Raw genomic sequence first — 20,710 nt, forward strand, 5'->3', positions numbered from 1 at the left:
AGAGCTGAGAGGCAAGAGTGGGTGGAGGAAGTTGCGACTTGTTTTTGTATGGTAGGGCACGTTCCAGCCAGAGGAATTTTACTCACCGCTGGAATTCCCTCCATCATTTGTCAAAGCAAATTGAATGACAGTACAAGGGCAGCCAAGCCAGTCAAAAGCACTTGAGGAGGGCATGGAGCAATGGCCTTGCTGAGTGTGTGTGTCCTGACAGTGTGCCAAGGAGGAATGCAGGGCCACATTTGACCCTCAGACTCTCAGTCCCCTTGCCTCAAATTCCCACTCAATCTTTCTGTGATTGTGTTTTCAGTTTATGTGCCATACTCTGGAACCTCAGGGTGAAAAGTGGGTGAGAAATGCAAGAAACAGGAGTCCACGGATTACTCGCACATGAAGGTGGCAGGTGGTTGGTGCCAGGACCCTGTGAGTGAGAGGCAAGGAAGGGAAGGCCTCCCAGGGTGAGAGACCCCACCCCCTGGCCTTGGGAGTCCTCATAAGGAAGCTGGTCCTGGAGGAAGAACTGTGAGGGGAGAGACTCCATCAGGCAAGGCCTCCTTGTTCCACCTGCCTTGCCCCACCCTCCAGTCTCTGCTTCTCAAATTGTATTGTCTTATTTTATGCACTGTGGCTTGCCGTTGTGGTGTAGTGGTTAAGAGCGGTAGTCTCATAATCTGGGGAACTGGGTTCGATTCCCTGCTCCTCCACCTGCAGCTGCTGGGTGACCTTGGGCCAGTCACACTTCTCTGAGGTCTCTCAGCCTCACTCACCTCACAGAAGTGTTTGTTGTGGGGGAGGAAGGGAAAGGAGAATGTTAGCCGCTTTGAGACTCCTTAGGGTAGTGATAAAGTGGGATATCAAATCCAAACTCTTCTTCTTCTTCTTTTATCGATTGTAGTTTCAAAATTATTTATTGCAATTGTTAAGAGTGGGTTTCTGTTTAATTTTTATATGCTGATATTATTAGTCTATGCTATTCTGATTGCTGAATGTTACTTTATTTGATGTAGATTGCTTATTTTAAAGCCGTTTTATTATCACATTTTTGTATTGCATTAGATTGTTATAAGGTGTATATTCTTTGATTCTTCAGCTTGTAAACCGCCTTGAGTATTGTAAGATAGAAAGGCAGTATACAAATTAAAAGTGATGATGATGATAAGGAAGGAAAGCTCCCAGTGAGAGCTGAGAGGGTCCATGGCTTTCTGTGTGAGACAAGGGTTAACAACTAGTTTTGAAAGAAGACTATTTTCTCTTTCTCTGTTTTTGTTTAGATTATATATATGAGAAATGAAAGAAAAAAAATTAAACAAAGCAAACTGGGTGGTGGATGTTTTGGGCAGCATACTGCCCCTTAGCTTACTTTAGGATGAACTCACAGCAATATATCATATGTAGCCCAAGTCTGAGCCACTAAGATAGGGATGGAAATTAAAAATGACTGCCTGGAAGTGATTTTCGGTTTTTTAATCTGACTTGGTGGTGGTGGTGGGGTATTATCAGTGTTCCTGAAAGAAGAAAATTGAGTAAATATGCCACAACACAGTAAAATAAAAACAATTTTAAAAACGAAGAATGAGTTTTTACTTGAATGAAACGTAGAACTGATGCAGTGGGAGCTTCACCAGTCCTAGCAGGGCGTCTCCTCCTGGAATGCAGACCTTGTTCCAGGCTTCTATGACCATCACATTGTTCTTCAGCCTCTCCAGATGTTTTGATGTCAGTGAAATAGGAGTTACCTAGAGATTTGATCAGACTCTTTGATCAGAGAAGCAGGCCTACACACGCACACACACACCCCTTCATCTCAGCCTTTGCAAATATAAAAATAAAGAGGATGGCATGTAAACCAGCAAATCCACAGTAAACTGTCCTTGGACCCAATACAGCTAACCGGGGGGGGGGGGGGGGGGATATTGAGTCCCCTTGCAAGCTTACCAGGTTTGATTAAGTTGCAGGTAAAATGTTTGCTGACAAGTTTTCCTTGTGAGAAAAAGAAAACGAATTTCAAAAGTTAATTTTGTTTAGTGATGTTCTAGACCAGGGGTCAGCAAACTTTTTCAGCAGGGGGCCGGTCCACTGTGCCTCAGACCTTGTGGGGGGTCACACTATTTTTTTGGGGGAGGGGGATGAACGAATTCCTATGCCCCACAAATAACCCAGAGATGCATTTTAAATAAAAGCACACATTCTACTCATGTGAAAACACCAGGCAGGCCCCACAAATAACCCAGAGATGAATTTTAAATAAAAGGACACATTCTATTCATGTAAAAACACGCTGATTCCAGGACTGTCTTCAGGCTGGATTTAGAAGACGATTGGGCCGGATCCAGCCCCCGGGCCTTAGTTTGCCTACTCCTGTTCTAGGCTGCCCCATAAAAGATGTGTTTCGCACACTTTAATATTTGGTCTCTCGTGGGGTTCTGTATGCGGGTGACTTGGGCATGCCTGAGCACGCAGAGAAACATAGAATTGAAAAGTGGGCAGGGAACCTGAGGGTCAGGAATCAAAGCTGGAGAATCCCCAACAGATGGTCATTCAACCTCTGCTTGAGAAGCTCAAAGGAAGGAGAGTCCACCGCCTCCCGATAGAGACTGATCCACTTTCAAATAGCTCTTGCTGTCAGAAAGTTCTTCCTAATGTTTAGTCAGGATCTCATTTCTTGTAATTCTAATCTTACCCGAGCAAGCTCGCTCCATCTTCCAAATGACAGCCCTTCAGATATCTGAAGAAGGCTTTCATACCACCTCCCAGTCTTTTCTTGTCCAGGCTAAACATCCCTAACACCCTCATAAGGTTTGCCTTCCAGACACTTTATCATCCTGGCTGCCTTCATCTGCACACATTCCAGCTTCTCAATATCTTTCTTAAACTCCGGTGCCCAGAACTGGATACAGGTGGGGTCTGACTCATGACTGAGACGTCCTTTGCTGCTGGGCATTGGGCGACTTTAATTATGGGGCCAAGCCAACTATGAATACCTGAATACCTGAAGGAGCGTCTCCACCCCCATCATCCAGCCCGGACACAGTGCCGAGGGCCTTCTGGCAGTTCCCTCTCTGCGAGAAGTGAGGTTACAGGGAACCAGGCAGAGGGCCTTTTCGGTAGTGGCGCTTGCCCTGTGAAACGCCCTCCCAGCAGATGTCACGGCAATAAACAACTATTTTACTTTTAAAAGACAACTGAAGGCGGCCCTGTTTAGGGAAGCTTTTTAATGTCTGATGCTGTATTGTTTTTAATATTCAGTTGGAAGTTGCCCAGAGTGGCTGGGGAAACCCAGCCAGATGAGCGGGGTATAAATAATAAATTATTATTATTATTATGAAGGGCAGCAAAACACATTCTGCCTCCTGGCCAGTCTGACAACTACTTTAGAATACAGAAACTGGCCCTCCTGCTGTAAAGCAGTGGCCAAAAATACAAAGTTTTGGGCCTGTATTTTGTTCTCTGACCTCACAAGTTTAAGGAATTGACATTAAACACTGAGGAGGCAGGAATGTTACCAGGATTACTGCGCACATGAAAAAACTGAAGCTTGCCTGAGAAAACTGGAAGATGGGTTGTGTGGTGCCCCATATCACAGCAGACCTTGTGGCTTCTTCTGTGCTGAAGAGCTTGCAGTTTAGATACACGTTACAAGAGCCATGAAATCCAGCGTCTTTGGGAACAAAGACCTTCCCTTCTGGGACCATCAAGAGTACGTGCAACAGCAAACCTTCTTCTTCTGATGCACAGAGCTGGTTCAGGAGGTTACGGGAGACGGGCATGGGGACTGGCAGCTGACTCACGCCAACGTTGGCCCTTTCTGATACTGCAGGTGAAGACTCTTGGTTCCTCTTTGGGAGCTGGCAATTAGTTTGCTTCAAGACTGGGGGGCTTCCAGCAGGAGTGGTGCTCCTGCCAACTTCTTGAAACTTGACGCCAGGACTCCTGATGGCGTGAACAGCAGCTTGTGGTGCCCCATTCGCTGCCTTGGCACTGGTGCTGGCGAAATCTTTATTATCAGCTGCAAGTTCCAATGACACCTGCCGCAAGAAAGTTAGAAATAACGCGTTACCTGCTGTCTGTTAAGAGCACAGCCTTCTGTAGCTGTGCTTTTCAAACTCTGTTCCTGTGAACCATGATGTCTCCACCTCCATCCTTCTGCCCGGACACTGAGGTCCAGCGCCGAGGGCCTTCTGGCGGTTCCTTCGCTGCGAGAAGCCAAGTTACAGGGAACCAGGCAGAGGGCCGTCTCGGTAGTGGCACCCGCCCTGTGGAACGCCCTCCCACCAGATGTCAAAGAGAAAAATAACTGCCAAACTTTTAGAAGACATATGAAGGCAGCCCTGTTTAGGGAAGTTTTTTAATGTTTGATGTTTTATCGTGTTTTTAATATCCTGTTGGGGGCTGCCTAGAGTGGCTGGGGAGGCCCGGCCAGATGGGTGGGGTATAAGTAATAAATTATTATTAATAATTATTATTATTAATCTGATACAATGCCCTGTTTAGGGAAGCTTTTAATGTTTAATAGGTTATTGTATTTTAGTGTTTTGTTGGAAGCCACCCAGAGTGGCTGGGGAAACCCAGCCAGATGGGTGGGGTATAAATAATAAATTATTATTATTATCATTATTATTATTTATTATTATTATTATTAGCTTTCTAGGGCTTCTTCCTCAATAGCAAAATCAGTGTGTGTGCGCATGTGCAACAGGAAGGAGAAAGAGAGCACCAATGGCTCCAGTCGGTGGCTTCACTCCACTTCACGGAGAGGGCCAAAGCAGCGGGGAGGCTGGCACAGTGCAAAAGTGCAGCAGCGGAGCTAATCTGTCATTCTTGCTACTGCGCTTGCACTGCGCTGACCTACCTGATACCCTGCCCTTCTCAGTAAGCATTGCAACACTGCTGATGAGAGGACAGGGAAGCGGTGACACCCCTCTCCACCAGCCACCCAGACAATCAGTAACAGCAGAGACAAGCTTCCTTGAAAGGCTATGAGACTATTCCTACCCATCTTCCATTCCCTTGTGCAGCCACAGGAGAGTTCCGAATAGTTCAATGATGAGAGTCTATGACACCTAAGTGTTGCATTAAGACAAGCTACCTGTGTGTAGAACGGTATAGAAGCAGGTTGTGTATACCTTTAAAGGCCCCAGCTGGGCTGGACCTCCGTCTTCTTTCACAGGCAGTTCACGGCTGAGCGTTAGTTGTTCAGACTGAATTATGTCTCGCAGCGGGAAAACGGCTGAGCCAATCAGCAGGGGCTGAAGACAGGAGAACACAATGGGGAAGGAGAGGGTAATATTGCACATTTCACTTTTCAATATTACATAATCTATACTGTATTGTGCTCATGGTTGTAAAACCTCTGGTAGGGTTTGGGGGCTGGGGTTCTGCCAAGGTCTTCAAGGAAAAGTAATCAATAAGAAAATATATGTACTGTACTGGCCCGAATATAAGCCGCACCCGAATATAAGCCACACATTTAAAATTGGAGGGGGGCGGAAAGGAAAAAATACTCGAATATAAGCTTCTCCATTCCTCGCTGCTCCTGGCTGCATACTTGGAAGGGGGTGAGTTTCCGGCGGCCTTTCCGCTTCCTTGCTGTCTCCCTTACCGGCCTTGGGGGAGAGGATAGGGGACTATGCACAGGGCGGGTGCCACTTTCTCGCACTCCTGGCGCTGTTTGCCCCACGCTCCTGGCTGTATACCGTAAGGTTGCGAATATAAGCCACACTTTTCATGGTCAGAATTGGGGGGGGGGGTGAGGCTTATTTTTAGGCCAATACGGCATTAAGAACATTAAAATCCCGACTTTCTGACAAAATAGTGCTCTATGTAGCTAACTGTAAAACAAAAAAATTAAATTACGAAACAAAACTTATTAAAAAAATTAACATAAATAACACACTGGTCTAAAAAGGGTATCTATAAGCAGACAAGATTTAAAATATCCATTTAAACCCAGTTAATACGCTGAAAGCCAACTGAAAAAGAAGCATTTTGGCCCTCCTACACCAGTGGAATACCAAGCTATAACTCTCAAAGGAGGGGTTGCAAAGTTTCAGTGGAGCCCGTGAAAAAGTCTCCTTGTTGGCTCTTGCCACGCAGACACCCAACGCTGGTGGGACAAAGAGTGAAGCCTTAGCTGCAGATCTTAATAAGCAACAGTCCCATAAGCAGGGCTTAAAGGTGGGTTGAAATGGGTCTAGATAATCTGCTTCATCCAGAAAAACAATAACGAATACCTTTCTTTGTGTGCCTTGTTTTGAGTAGACATGAAACTCAAGGTCCGAGTTCCACCAGTGGGTTATCATTGTGCCACTGAAGTGAACGGGGAAGACGTACCGCTGTTGAAACTTCACCACTGGAAACGTAAATTGAGAGGGATTGGATGCCCGATGGGATGGAAGAGGGAAGAAAAAGATGTTTGGTCAAAATTTCAAGGATATGGCAGAAGAAAGGTCTCCGGAGGCTTGTGAGGGAAAAGGCACAATGAAAGAAGAACAGAACTAACTACTTAACTACCCCACTCCTCTCTGGCAGATTATTTAGGCTTTTTGCATTTACAGTGTGATCCCCCCCTCCCCCCCTCTATATATATAGATACACACACACACACACTCTCCAAAGGAAGTCTATGAGGCTGTCTCCCAGGATTTCAGCATTTAAAATCCATTTTTATTAACCTTATTAATAAATACTTTTTCTTAACTATCTAAAGGTTCTTTCACTCCCTTTCATTTTGTTGTTGTTGTTTAGTCGTCTTAGTCATGTTCGACTCTCCGTGACCCCATGAACCAGAGCATGCCTTGGAAACACTCACTTTCTTCTCAAAGCTTCTCCTTTTTTATGTCCATGGAGTTTTGTTGGGAAAACGCTGGAGTGGTTCGCCAGCTCCTTCTCCAGGTGGATCACATGTAATCTAAACTCTCGGCTATGACCTGTCTGTCTTGGGTGGCCCTGCACGGCATAGCTCATAGCTTCTTCGAGTTATTCAAGCCTCTTCGCCACAACAAGACAGTGATCCATGAAGGTGATCCCTTAATTTATTAGTAACTAAATCCTATTGACCAAACTGCGGGAGGCAGTGGAAGAAAGGAGTGCCTGGTGTGCTCTGGTCCATGGGGTCACGAAGAGTGGGACACGACTAAACAACAATAACAAATCCTATTCCAGTTAACTAGACTGCCACTCTTCATTTTCTAGTTGTCTTATAAAGTCCTTTGCCTCTACAGTGGTACCTCAGGTTAAGTACTTAATTTGTTCCGGAGGTCCGTACTTAACCTGAAACTGTTCTTAACCTGAAGCATCACTTTAGCTAATGGGGCCTCCTGCTGCTGCCACGCCGCCAGAGCACAATTTCTGTTCTCATCCTGAAGCAAAGTTCTTAACCCAAGGTAATATTTCTGGGTTAGCGGAGTCTGTAACCTGAAGTGTATGTAACCTGAGGTACCACTGTAGTTGCGGGGGGGGGGGTTGGGGGGGGAGCTGAACAGCTTACATTTCCTTATCAGAAAGATCCAATCCCAGCACCTTTCTCCAGCCTTTTGGGGTCAATGGGGACATTAGGGATTTTGAGGAAGTGCCAGGTGCAGTGTGGCATAGGACAAAATGGATGCTACACCTAAAAGGACAGGACCAGAAAGTGGCGTTGGGCATGGCACCATGCAATCAGCTGCCCCATCCATGGGAGAAAAGGCCCCTTTCCCCCAGGCAAGGCTTACCTTCCCCTGAGATTTTACTTGACGCTACCCGAACTATTTCTGTCGTTATGGCAGCCTGCCCTGCTCCAGTCTTCGAAGATCCTACCGGAAAGTGAAACTCAACAAAGAATGTCCTGTGAATGGGAGAAACAGAAAATGTATTGGGTGAATCAATCAGCTGTTTTAAATATAATGGGCCAAAGTGGAAAGGGCATCAACACAAGTCACTGAGCTCAAGCTCAGAGGCAGAGTGACAGCTTTGCATGCAGGAAGTCCTGGATTCAATCTCTGGGATCTCCAGGAAATGCATGGAAACACCCTTTTCTGAAATCTTGGAGAGCCATTTGCCAGTTAGTGGAGGCAGCACAGAACTAAATGGGCCAATGGATTTGACTTGGTATCAACAGGGATTTTACATCATCCCCAAATCTTTGCTCTTGTGATAAAATGAATGATTCTAATGAGTCCTGCTGAGATTGGATCAAGTCAATGGGCTTACAGGTCTCACCCTTAAGAGAGAAGGAAGAATTATTACCTCTTTTTGGCCAACGCTGGCCTGGGTGGCTTTCCAGTTGAACGTTTTTTGCCTGGAGTGATGTTTTCAGGGGGCACCTTTAGGCTCTCCACGACTGCTCTAGCTAATCGGACCCGGCCCAGCACTGCCAGTCTGTCAAGGCTCAAGTTGACAGTTTGTGTTTCCTCGATAGATTCCGTGGAAGCCTCATGAAGAGGAAGCGACCCAGCGGGAGAATGGCTGAGAAGGGGAATACAAACAAGCAGGCTACGGTAACCTTCCTCATAAAAAGGAAAGAGAAAGGTGTTCCAAGGAGTTGTTCTATTACATCTCTTGCACATAAGGACCTAAGAGGAGCCTGCGCTGGATCAGACCAGTGGCCTAACTAGTCCAGCACTCTGTTTTCAAAGGGGCCAACTCACAAGAGGCATGCAAGCAGTACCGGAGTGCAATAGCACCCTATGAAGTTGTGATTCCCAGCAGCTGGCATTCAGTTACATACTGTCTCCAACAGTGGAGATGGTACCTAGCCATTGTTGTGAGCAGCCACTAATCGTCTGACCCTCCATGAATTTGCATGCTCACACATTTGATACAAATGCACCAATTCTGTGTAGGGAAAAACACCTGAACGGAATTGATGTTCAGAGGAAATCAGGAGTTGTGATGTCATTATTATTATTTCTTAAATTTGTTAGTGATTTTTCTTGCCCAGGGCAACCCAAAGGGAGTTAAAACCAACCAAACAGCAGATAGAGAGAATTGATCAGAATAATGATTTGTTGTGACCTTGACAGAAGCATACAATAGATGAGCCTTCTTGTGTTTTGGCTCATCTTCCTCTTTTTTTCTTTTTTTCCCTTTTTTTCTTTCCTCGTCCTCCTCCTTCTTTCCCATAATAGCTTAAGTTCTATGCCATGCACTTAGATTTTTTTGTAGTTTTTTTCATTATTATTATTATTATGAAGGATTATTTTTTTTTGTAATTTTGGTTGTTTATATTTCTCTGTACAGTGGTACCTGGGGTTAAGTACTTGATTCATTCTGGAGGTCTGTTCCTAACCTGAAACTGTTCTTAACCTGAAGCACCACTTTAGCTAATGGGGCCTCCTGCTACTGCTGCACCGCCGGAGCACAATTTCTGTTCTCATCCTTAATCAAAGTTCTTAACCTGAGGTACTATTTCTGGGTTAGTGGAGTCTGTAACCTGAAGCGTATGTAACCTGAAGCGTATGTAACCCGAGGTACCACTGTATTTGTTTAAAGCAAAATAAAAGTTGTTGTTTTTTAAAAAAAAACAACCAACCAAACAGGTGGACAATTACCCACCCCAGTAGTTTTCGACCAGTGTGCCGTGGCACCCTGGGGTGCCTTGAATGATGGTCAGGGGTATCATGGGCAACACTGACCTCTGTCCCTCTTTCCTTCCCTCCCTCCTTGGATGCCCTCTCACGTCTATGTCTCCCAAAGGCTTGCACAGCAGTTTGTTGCAGCAGCCCTGGCTTCAAGCTCCCCAGGCGAATGGTGCCTCTGGGGCTGGTCAGGGTGTGCTGGCTGCCAGGATCGGAGGAGACCTCAGAGCAAGCAAGCAAGCAGGCAAGGGAGCCCAGCCAGTCAGTCTGCCAGCCCTTGCTGTTGGGAACAGACTGACAAGTCCTAGGCTCCTGCGGGGCAGCGTGAGGAGGCACCTCTCTTTGGGGCAGTGTGTGTGTGTGTGTGTGTGTGTGTGAGCTCAGAGACCAGGGACGGCCGCAGCAGATACCCAGAGGTCTCCCAAGGAGAGGGAAGAAGAGAGGAGTCTGAGGGAACCCCCACAAGGGAGGGTGTTCGAAAAGGGGTGAGGGGCTGCCAGCTCTGCAGGCAAGGGGTGACCTAACTGGGCTCCTGAGCCCCACAGGGGTGCCGGAGAAAGAACGCAGTTGGTCCAAGGGAGCCGTGGACTCAAAAAGATTGGAAAATTCTACCCCACCCCATAGGTGCATTAAAACCACAAGGAAAAAGAAATACAGTGGTACCTCGGGTTAAGTACTTAATTTGTTCCGGAGGTCCGTTCTTAACCTGAAACTGTTCTTAACCTGAAGCACTACTTTAGCTAATGGGGCCTCCCGCTGCTGCCGGAGCACAATTTCTGTTCCCATCCTGAAGCAAAGTTCTTAACCCGAGGTACTATTTCTGGGTTAGCGGAGTTTGTAACCTGAAGCGTATGTAACCTGAAGCATCTGTAACCCAAGGTACCACTGTACATTTAAAACATCCCACCCACTTCAAAAAGGCCACAGATAGTTAAAGGCCCACGGCCTGGTTGTAAAGCAAAGTTTTTGCCTGGTGCTTAAAGATGTATAACAGTGGTGGCAGGCAAGCCTCCCTGGCGAAGCATTTCACAAATGGGGAGCCACTGCAGAAAAGGCCTGTTCTCGTGCTGCAGCTCTTCAGATCTCCCTTGGAGGGGGCCCTCGCATGCTGATCGCAGAGTCCTTGTCGGTTCACATGGAGAGAAGCAGTCCTTAAGTTACAGTGGTGCCTCGCAAGACAAAATTAATTCGTTCCACGAGTTTTTTCCTCTTGCGATTTTTTCGTCTTGCGAAGCACGGACTTTGGAAAAGCTTCAAAAATACCAAAGTCTTCAAAAACCTCAAAAAAGGCTACCACACCGCGTGCTATGAGTTGCTCCTCGAAGTGAATGCATGGTTTTAAGAAAAAGGAAACAAATTTGCAAGACAAAGGAAACAAACTTGCAAGACGTTTTCGTCTTGCGAAGCAAGCCCATAGGGAAATCCGTCTTGCGAAGCAACTCAAAAACCGAAAAACTCTTTCGTTTTGCGAGTTTTTCGTCTTACGATGCATTCGTCTTGCGAGATACCACTGTATTACAGTTCTGAGCTGCTTGAGTCATGTGTAATGGAGCCCCCAGCAACTGGTTTACCTGGGTTTTGTCTCCCGAGTCCCTTTCTGACCCAAGGGGCTAGACTCTGAAGCCTTTTTTGATCTCCGACACTTGCTGTTCTGCGACTTGTTTAGTTTTCCGGAAGCAACAGCATCTTCCTCGTCACTGAGGAAGTCACTCAAGCTGCTGTCAGACTTCTAAGGAAAAAAGATTGAGAAAAGCAAAATACATTTAACAATCACAGAACACTCAGGAATTAACGATTCAGTTACCAAAAGGAAGTTCTCCTTATATTGACATTAAAGATGGTAACCACTTATAAAAACCAGGTGATGGAACGGAGGGAAGTCAAAAGCTCGGCAGAGCTAAAACTTTGTAAAAGGTGATATGATGTGATATTTTCAAAAATGGAAAATTAATAAATAAATATTTAAATAAAAAAATGTAATTACAGTATAGAATTCAAACTCAGTTGCTGAAATACATGATCTGTTTTAGTAGGCACGTTGCTGGATTAATAAAAGGAACCATAGAATTATTTTTTTTTAAAAAAAGATGGTAACCTTTTCCAAACACTGCAAGTTTTTTTAAATCTCTGCTCAAATTCTATTTTGTGGCCAAGCTAGACAGAGAGATATGAGGAGCAACTGGAAAGGTGTGAAGTTAAAGGAGCGGAGGCAGAACCTCCGGTCTTCATCTACTCCTTCAGCAAGTCCTGGCACAAATGAGAGGTGTGGCATATCTGATGTGCTCCTACACGAATACTTCTTTTATGGGGGATGCCTCTAGCTGCCAAGGGTGTGATACAGATGCCTCACACTAAAAGAATCTTCATGGTGAGAACCCAAAATTATTTTCTCAGGAGAACACTCTGTGGATGAGCTGTGCTAATCTTCTATTGGGGGGGGAGGGCACCACATAAATCTGATTGACCTAGGAGGGGGCTAGTGTTTTAAACTTCACTTAAGTCTTTTCCACACCTAAAACAAACGTTTTTGTCTTTCTGCGGCTCGTCTTTTGGATGATGCCCAGCGCAAGAGAGGTAAGACGGAATGAAAGGAGAGGCAGAGAGGAAGAACATAAGCCAGCCTTCCCCAATCTGTTGCCCCCCACCCCCCCAATGTTTAGACTATAACTTCCAATGCCTACGGCTGCTGGGAGTTGTAGTCTAAAACACCTGGTGGGCGCCAGGTTAGGGCATGCTGACATCACCAAAGCAGGCTTTGATTTGCAGAATTGTTGCCTGGTTCCTTCTAGTCCAGTACAGACAGCAGCCTTCCAGTATCTCAGGCAGAAAAGTATTTCACAGCCCCTCTTGAGACTCTTTTAATTAGAGATGACAGAGGTCGAATCTGGAACCTTGCACAGGCAAAGCATGGGTTCTACCACTGAGCAAGGCCCCTTCTTCAAACACAGGATAAGAGACTATGTACAAATAATGTTTTCTAGCCAGTAAGATGACTGTGGTAAGACTGGCTTGGTTCATGGAAAGCTTAGTCACAATAACATGCCCAAACCACCTACACGCCTCTGGCGCTTACTCGAGCCGTGTAGAACAAGTTTTCCAGCAGGCTCTGGTCATAGTGGGGATCGTTCAGCTCACTGTCGTACACCTCACTCCCGGGAGAGATACATTCCAGGGGAGAGCCTGTACCATCCAAAAGGCGCAGAGGGGAAGAACCAGAACTGTGGGGAAAGAAAGAAGATAAATATGCACATCCTCTAGCTGCATACACAGACATGTGCGTGCACACAGTAACGTTGAATTCAGCACTGTCCTAGCTTTTTGGTTTTTATCCAGCACCACTCTGCTAGGTGATGTACAGGACACAAATGAGACTTGGAACTTTGAAGTGTCAGGCATAGCTCTAATGGCTTTAGCCCAAACGTAGCAGAGTTTTCCTGCACAGCGAAGAAGCTAGTTGAGGTGGAAATGACTAGTCAGCTAGACTCAGAATAACTATTTACAGGATTTGTTAAAAGGAAAAATAAAACCAGCAGAGTTTCTGCATACAAAACAAAGCAAAATAAATCCTTTCTTTCTCGCTCTCTTAACCACACACAGCACTTCTTCTCCTAACACACCCACCTAACACAAACTGTGCTAGCATTCCTAGATAACAGAGTTGAGTGCTGGTCGTTAACCAATCAGAGTAAGTAGTTTCTAGGTCAAGCAGACCGTGGCTTTCAGCCAAGAGTAAATTGACACTGCCTTGAGTTAATTGTGTGAAGCCAGAATCTGTAAGTTTTCATGAGAATCAATTAACAGAAACTGAACAGTCTCTAGCTGTGTTAGACGGAATCTATTGCATTTCTGATGACCCTTGTTGCTGGAGGTTTCCCCACACATTTCACATCTTACCTGCCCAGCAAGAGCTGGATTGCTCTGTTTTCAGCATGTAAATCAAATTCTGAGCCATCAGGCAGTGGCTGAAGAGGCTCTTCAACGGCAGATATGAGGCCAGGGTGCAGGTTTTTAAGATTCCTGGATAAGAAAATATGCCAATAAAGGTGAACTAGGCACTTCCCGGGCATGGTATGCTTTGGACTACAACTCCCATCAGCCCCTGAAGTCATAGTGAATGGCCAGGAATGATGGAAGTTGTAGTCCAATTTTAGCCGCAGGGCACCAGGTTAGGTAAGGCTGAATGGGGGGGGGGGTTGTTATGATATTAAGCAAGGATAAATTACCAAAACCAATGAGGTTTGCTTGGTGCCAACATCAGCATCATTTAGGCACTAGGCAATTTAACAAATTTTATTGCTATAGGCTGCAGACCCATATACATTTAACTTGTAATAAATCCCATTGGACTTCAGACATGTATAGGATTGTAGTGTTTTGCTATGTTTCGTTCCTGCAGCAAAAAACCCCTTAAAACAATCTGAGCCCCTCTCTAGTTCAACAGGCTTCCATTTTCACTCATTTGAGTAAGAATTCGGAAAACAGGGTACCGAATGAGTAAAGATGGTTACAGACTGTTGGACCAATCCACTGATTCCCTCAATTTAGTATACACACACATACAAAGTTAAATCATATATCTTTGAAATGAGATGTCAATGTACACACTTCATGGTTTTTTCTGATATAGAGTTGGCAACTTGCATATTCCTAATTCAGCAGATGTCAGAGACAGAACCATAACTATTTTGTCTCTGTCTATAGAATTGTTGGTCCCAAGCTACACTGAAAAAGTGATTTGATACATACTGCTTTTACTAAGCATTCTGAATGCCATTATAGCCATGACACAAACATTCCCACATACTCTCCCAAACTCACTTTTCAACTAGTTTGGAGACATCCTGCTTTATAGGCTGAAGTTCATAAAGCTGTATATCAGGATCAGGATTCGATGTCATTGCAGACACTACCATAGCATTTCGGAGTCTATTGCCTCTATCCAAAAGGGCTGGGGAAAAGAGGACAGGAGTGAACACTGAATTTAAAATAATAACTGCATATACTGACTTATGGGCGAGTCATTCCTTGACCACTCCTATAGGGGAAAGTGCAACATGACAGAACTTTTTAAAACAATAACATCGTAGATGAAACCCAACTGTTTATATACATACCTGAAAGGAGATCTTTTGTGGGTGGGTTGTTGCAAGAAAGAACATGGGCAGGTTTGGGACTTTCCTTAGCCAACCTCACTTGAGCCTCAAGATCAGAGCCACCGGAAAACAACCCTTGTTGTTTTGGATCATTTGCATTGACAGAATCATTGTGCCCTTGGAGGTGGTGGTGCTGAGGTCGAAAAAACCCTTCTTTTAGGTTCTCGGAGTTCTCCTGAAAGTACAAGTGATCCTTGCCCCTGTTCCAAAACACAAGCACCATCACGGTGTTTAACTCAAGGATGGTTTTCCAAAATGCCCCTAATGCTGTTCTGGGCATGCATATAAAGTACCAGTATTACCGTCAGGGAGAGCTGAATAATGGGGACAGAAAACACACCCTTGCCTTCAAAGCACTGCAGAGCAAAGGGCTAGGGGACATTCTGGCCTGCAGAGTTACTTGGGCACTGAGACATTTGGCAATATGTTCTCCTGAGTTCCTTTGAGGAGTGCAGTCTCCTTCTGCATCACCTGACAGAGGTCATCATCACTGGGGGACACAGAGACAGGGCTCATGAGCCGTTTTGCAACCCAGGATGTTCAAGTCATGGCTTCACGTGAACTGGGAAGAGACTGGCATGCCCACCCACCCTGAAATGCTTATGGGTAATGACAGCAATCCACTTTGATATGCGTAACAGACACCTATGCAGCTTCTGATCTGCTTAAACAGGGGTCAGAAAACTTTTTCAGCACGGGGTCGGTCCACTGTCCCTCAGACCTTGGGGGGGGGGTGCAGACTATATTTTGAAGAGAGAGAAAAAGAACAACGAATTCCTATGCCCCACAAATAACCCAGAGATGCATTTTAAATAAAAGCACACATTCTACTCATGTAAAAACACGCTGATTCCTGGGCCATCCACAGGCTAGATTGAGAAGGCAATTAGGACGGCCCCGACCCCAGCCCCCGGGCCTTAGTTTGCCTACCCATGTGCTAAAATAAGCTTTCCCGAGGAATACTGAGCTCCCTGGATGCTTAATGGAAGCCAGAGTCCAGCCCATTAGCATTTTTTTAAAAAAATACTTTAAGCAGGCATAAGATTCGTTTGCAGCCGATAGTCCTGTCCAAGCCAGATACATGAGAATGCAGAACACAATCAATGTTGGTTCCTTCCCAGCAGTGGAAAACCTAGACCATGCTTCTCCCATGCCGTTCTTCAAGGGAGGTGTGCAATCTTGAGTGGAGAGTGCTTTTCCCGGACCAGTGGGTTGCCAGCTTCCCATCAATATGAGATTATGGGACAAGGAACCCACTGAAGACAATGTGGCCTCTCTTTCCATCTAAGATGAGCTCCACTTACAAATTAAAACAAAACAAAGTGGCCAGACCCTTTCCTGGGTCTCTTGAAGGCCTGCCCTTTCTAGGTTCAGAGGCAATGAAATCCACGAGAGCCAAAGATGCCCTGGAAGCAGCTCTCCAACCCACCTGATGGGGTACCACACCCAGAACAGCCAGAGGACCTTGGATAATAATAAACAGGGCTGCCTTCAGATGTCTTTTAAAAGTTTGGTAGTTATTTTTCTCTTTGACATCTGGTGGGAGGGCGTTCCACAGGGCAGGCGCCATTACCAAGAAGGCCCTCTGCCTGGTTCCTTGTAACTTGGCTTCTCGCAGCGAGGGAACCACCATAAGGCCCTTGGCACTGGACCTCAGTGTCCGGGCAGAATTATGGAGGTGGAGACGCTCCTTCAGGTATACTGGACCGAGGCCGTTTAGGGCTTTAAAGATCAGCACCAACACTTTGAATTGTGCTCGGAAACGTACTCAGATGCCTCCTTTCCCCTTGAATACGCGCCATGAGAAAGTGAATGCAGCTGTTTAAGGAAGTTTTTAATGACTGATGTTTTAATATATTTTTAATCTTTTGTTGGAAGCTGCCCAGAGTGGCTGGGGTAGAAATAATAAATTATTATTATTATTTATTACAAGAAAAATGGCGGTTGATACGACCCCATGAAGCCTTCTAGATGTTGCTGAACTCCAGTTCCCATCATCCCCGATATTTGGCTGTGCCAGTGGGCTGAAGGGAGTTTTGAGGGTCCCACCTCTGGAGGGCCACATGTTGTTCCCCATCCCTGCCATCACTTAGTTAATTTCTACCTTACCCTTCCTCCCAAGGGAGCCCAGGGCGGCAAACAACAGGTGATAAAATGACAAAGGCCTATTAAAAGGCTTCACAACAGAAACAAAAGCCTCCACCCTGACAAATGTGCGGCTCAAATGTATTTATCTGTCTCTTCGTCTTAAAACATTCATTGAGATCAAAATGGAAAACAGAAAAAGAGAAAAACACCTTGGTGTGGTGGCCCTACTACTGCCAGCGGACTCTCTTCCAACGATATTCGTGCTAGCCGGCCTGTGAGGCTGCGAGGGTGCGAGGAATGGGTTAGAGTCAGCTGCATCTTTGGTTCCCCGGACTGACAAACCAGCACTGAAGCTGACATCTGTGTTTGGGACGGAGCTGTTGCTGTCATAGGTTTCAGACAGCGGTTCAAGAACAAGCGATACCTGAAAGGAAAAGTTTGAAAGGGCTCAGCAGTAGTAGTTAGCATTTAGAAAGCGAGTTTTTTAATCGCTTCACACATTATTATTATTTATTAAATTCGTTAGTAGCTTTATCTTGTGTTTTCCATGCCCACCTCACCATGTGTTGAACTTGGAGCACATGGCTGCCGTGGTGTGGGGATGACCATTAAACAGGGAAAGGTTTGAGAATTACCTGCAGCTCTCCCATCTTCTCAGATGTCGGTGAGACAATGGTGAAAAATCCGCTGATGGGGTGACTTGGAGAGAGCTGTGCCAGCCCATTGATTTGCACCCGGCCAATTGGAAGGTGATTTGGTTTGGCCATTACTTCCAGGACAAGAGCACCCATATCTGTAGAGGCAAAACAAACAAAAATAAACAAGCTCAATAAACAAAACGTGAAGAAACAGCACAATGTGTGCTTTTACTTCAAGATGCAAAAACAAGTGGCTGAGCTATTCATGCTACCCTATACAGTGATACCTCTGGTTAAGTACTTAATTCGTTCCAGAGGTCTGTTCTTAATCTGAAACTGTTCTTAACCTGAAGCACCACTTTAGCTAATGGGGCCTCCTGCTGCCGCCGCGCCGCCAGAGCACGATTTCTGTTCTCATCCTGAAGCAAAGTTCTTAACCCGAGGTATTATTTCTGGGTTAGCGGAGTCTGTAACCTGAAGCGTATGTAACCTAAGGTACCACTGTATATGAAAACCAGTTCCTCACCTCCATCTCTTAGCCATGGCTGGATACTTACCATGATGGAAATAAGAAACTGGTATGGAGGTGGCCCAGGCTGGGGCCTGGAATAAGGGGTGATGGAAGGACCTGAAATGGGGAAAAAGTGAAAGGGGCAATGGGAAGGGGTCTCCCTCCCACAAAAAATAATAAATAAAATCCTTCTAATGCAGGCATCAAACTGAGGGACCATCAGCTAGCAGCTTTTATAAGGCTCTGAAAAAGCAGAAGTTGCCCACCGATTATGAGAATGAACCTTATCTACCAGCAATGCAGAATAATTTCATTGTTTGTTACATCTCATTCTAAGCTGACTCACTGGGACTTGCCTTGAAGGGGCAAAACACATCCATTGCCTTTCATTTAATAATAATAATACATTTTATTTATACCCTGCCCTCCCCAGCCAGAGCCGGGCTCAGGGCAGCTAACACCAATAAAATCACAGTAAAAACATAATCGGGGGGGGGGGGGGGGAGGGGAGAGAACTAATTTAAAATACAGGTTAAAATGCAATTTAAAATGCAGCCTCATTTTAAAAGTAGCCGATTTGTGCTTTGGCAGCTTGTCCAACCCTAAACTAACAAACCGCATGCTCAGACTTCAAAGAAGTAGCTGTACCTGTCAGATAGGAGACAAACTGTTTTGGTCCACACCGAACTGGGTAGCGGGTCGTAGTTTTGAGGGTTTTTTGCTCGGCCTGTGAGGTATCCCGGGGAACAAAGGCTGTCCCGTCCGATGTTTCTCCCCACCATCTCACCCGGATAAGGAAGGAAGCAGGTGGCTTGGCAACCATCCATAAGATTTTGCTAATGGTCAGCTTCAGAAAGCAGCGCAGTTGTCCTTCTACAAGAGGAGGCAAACTTGTAGAGGGGGAGATATCACTGACGTCTGTAGAGAAGAGGTAGAGCGCAGCATTACTATTTATCCAACCCAGGCCAGTTAGTTTATTTCTTTTTTAAAATAAACTTTATTTATCATCTTTCAATTATTACATAGTAACCCAATAACATCCAAATACACAACAAAACATTGGCTTCTCTTCTCCCCCCCCCCGTCCATAGTTCATTGTTTTAACTTCTCTCTCCGCCCCCCCCCTTATGTTTTCTATTTTCTCTCCTATTCCTTCTATTTCAATTTTATCTGTTACAAAACGGAGCTGTGCAATTTAGGTAGTTCTGTCCCTAGAATAATTCCCAAATTCTATCAGTGCTAAATTGTATTTTGACGGTTGCTTTTCTTTCTTTGTTTTGAGCTGTTCTTGCTGTTGTCTGCAAGGCACCTCGAGTCCCTTACCAGGCAGCATATAAATATAAATGTACTTGTAGTAGTGATAATAATAATAATAATAATAATAATAATAATAAATTTAAGGTATATGGTGAGCCCAGTAATACTAATAATAATAAATTTAACGTATGTGGTGAGCCCAGTAATCATAATATTAATAAATTTAAGGCATGTGATGAGCCTGGTAATAATAGTAATAATAATAATATTAATAAATTTAAGGCATGTGGGGAACCCGGTAATAATAGAAATAATAATATCAATAAATTTAAGGCATGTGGTGAGCCTGGTAATAATAAAAATAATAATATAAATAAATTTAAGGCATGTGGTGAGCCCGGTAATTTAAGGTATGTGGTGAGCCAGGGGGGAGCGATTGTCGTTTTAATAATTATAATAATAATTTTTTTTTAAAAAAGGTATGTGGTGAGCACGGGGAGGAGCGCTTGTCGTAATAATAATAATAATAATAATAATAATAATTTAAGGTATGTGGTGAGCTCGGGGGAGCAGTTGTCGTTTTAATAATAATAATATTAATAATAATTATTATTATTTAAGGTATGTGGTGAGCCCAGGGGGAGCGGTTGTCGTTTTAATAATAATAATAATAATAATAATAATAATAATAATAATTTAAGGTATGTGGTGAGCTCGGGGGGAGCGGTTGTTGTTTTAATAATAATAATAATAATAATAACAGTAAATTTAAGGTATGTGGTGAGCCCGGGGGGCGGGGTTGTCGTTTCCTTCCATGCCCGCCTCACCCACCAATTCGGGGTGGGCCGCTAATAATAATAATAATAATAATAATAATAATTTTTTATTTATACCCCGCCCTCCCCAGCCAAGGCCGGGCTCAGAGCGGCTTACAAGCAATAATAAAAACAAGATGAATGATTACAAACTTAAAAACAAAAATAAAACACAACAATTAAAATAATGGAACATTAAAATATTAAAATGTATTAATGACACCCCGCCGCGACCCGTTCCTTCTACGGGGTCCTCGCCCCCCCCCCCCCGACCCCTCCTCACCTTTCTTCTTGCGGCCGGACCCCGGCCGGGCCGGACCAGCCGCCTTGGCCTTCCTCTGCTTCATCTTCCCGACTAGGCCCCCCGAACCCGCTTCCCGCTGCTTAGCAACGGCCGCCGCCGCCGCGCGGCCTTCTGGGAAACCGGCGCCAACGGCGGGAGGAAAGCCCGGCGGGCACTTCGCCTCCTCCGGTGCGACCTCCGACCTCCAGAGGGCGCTGCGGGGCTGCAGGCGCCGCCAAGGAAAGGCGTCTCCGCGGGGACCTTCGCTAGCACAGTAGAGATAAGATTGTAGAGGAGCATTCCAGTTGAGGTGCCGCGGCTCTGCTTCTCTCAAAAGCGCAGGGATGGAGAAGAAGGGAGAGAGGGAATAATGGCAGCAAAGAATAACGGCGGGTGAAATGGGTGGAGTCTTCG

General features: G+C 45.2%; 1 protein-coding gene across 6 annotated transcripts in view; it reads right to left on the bottom strand.

Annotated features, from left to right (window-relative positions):
• The window catches only part of C2CD3 (C2 domain containing 3 centriole elongation regulator), a 59,025-nt gene extending 38,543 nt beyond the window's left edge, over positions 1-20,482 (bottom strand). For 2 of the 6 annotated variants that reach the window (XM_083735755.1, XM_083735758.1), the window contains exons 1-15: positions 20,297-20,476; positions 18,590-18,859; positions 17,428-17,585; positions 17,002-17,216; positions 14,666-14,904; positions 14,370-14,499; positions 13,446-13,568; positions 12,625-12,769; positions 11,123-11,280; positions 8,221-8,439; positions 7,707-7,819; positions 6,228-6,346; positions 5,121-5,243; positions 3,537-4,022; positions 1,582-1,733 (exon numbers count right to left, since the gene is read on the bottom strand). In XM_083735755.1, the coding sequence (XP_083591881.1) occupies positions 1,582-1,733; positions 3,537-4,022; positions 5,121-5,243; positions 6,228-6,346; positions 7,707-7,819; positions 8,221-8,439; positions 11,123-11,280; positions 12,625-12,769; positions 13,446-13,568; positions 14,370-14,499; positions 14,666-14,904; positions 17,002-17,216; positions 17,428-17,585; positions 18,590-18,859; positions 20,297-20,360 (2,714 nt within the window). In that variant the 5' untranslated portion in view covers positions 20,361-20,476. Of the gene's footprint in view, positions 1-1,581; positions 1,734-3,536; positions 4,023-5,120; positions 5,244-6,227; positions 6,347-7,706; positions 7,820-8,220; positions 8,440-11,122; positions 11,281-12,624; positions 12,770-13,445; positions 13,569-14,369; positions 14,500-14,665; positions 14,905-17,001; positions 17,217-17,427; positions 17,586-18,589; positions 18,860-20,296 lie in introns of all 6 variants that reach the window. The other 4 variants (XM_083735760.1, XM_083735759.1, XM_083735756.1 and 1 more) reach the window with 3 other exon arrangements.
• Positions 20,483-20,710: the final 228 nt, after the last annotated feature.

This window comes from Podarcis gaigeae (genome assembly GCF_964106915.1).
Source record: "Podarcis gaigeae genome assembly, chromosome: 4".
NCBI classification, from domain to species: Eukaryota; Metazoa; Chordata; class Lepidosauria; order Squamata; family Lacertidae; genus Podarcis; species Podarcis gaigeae.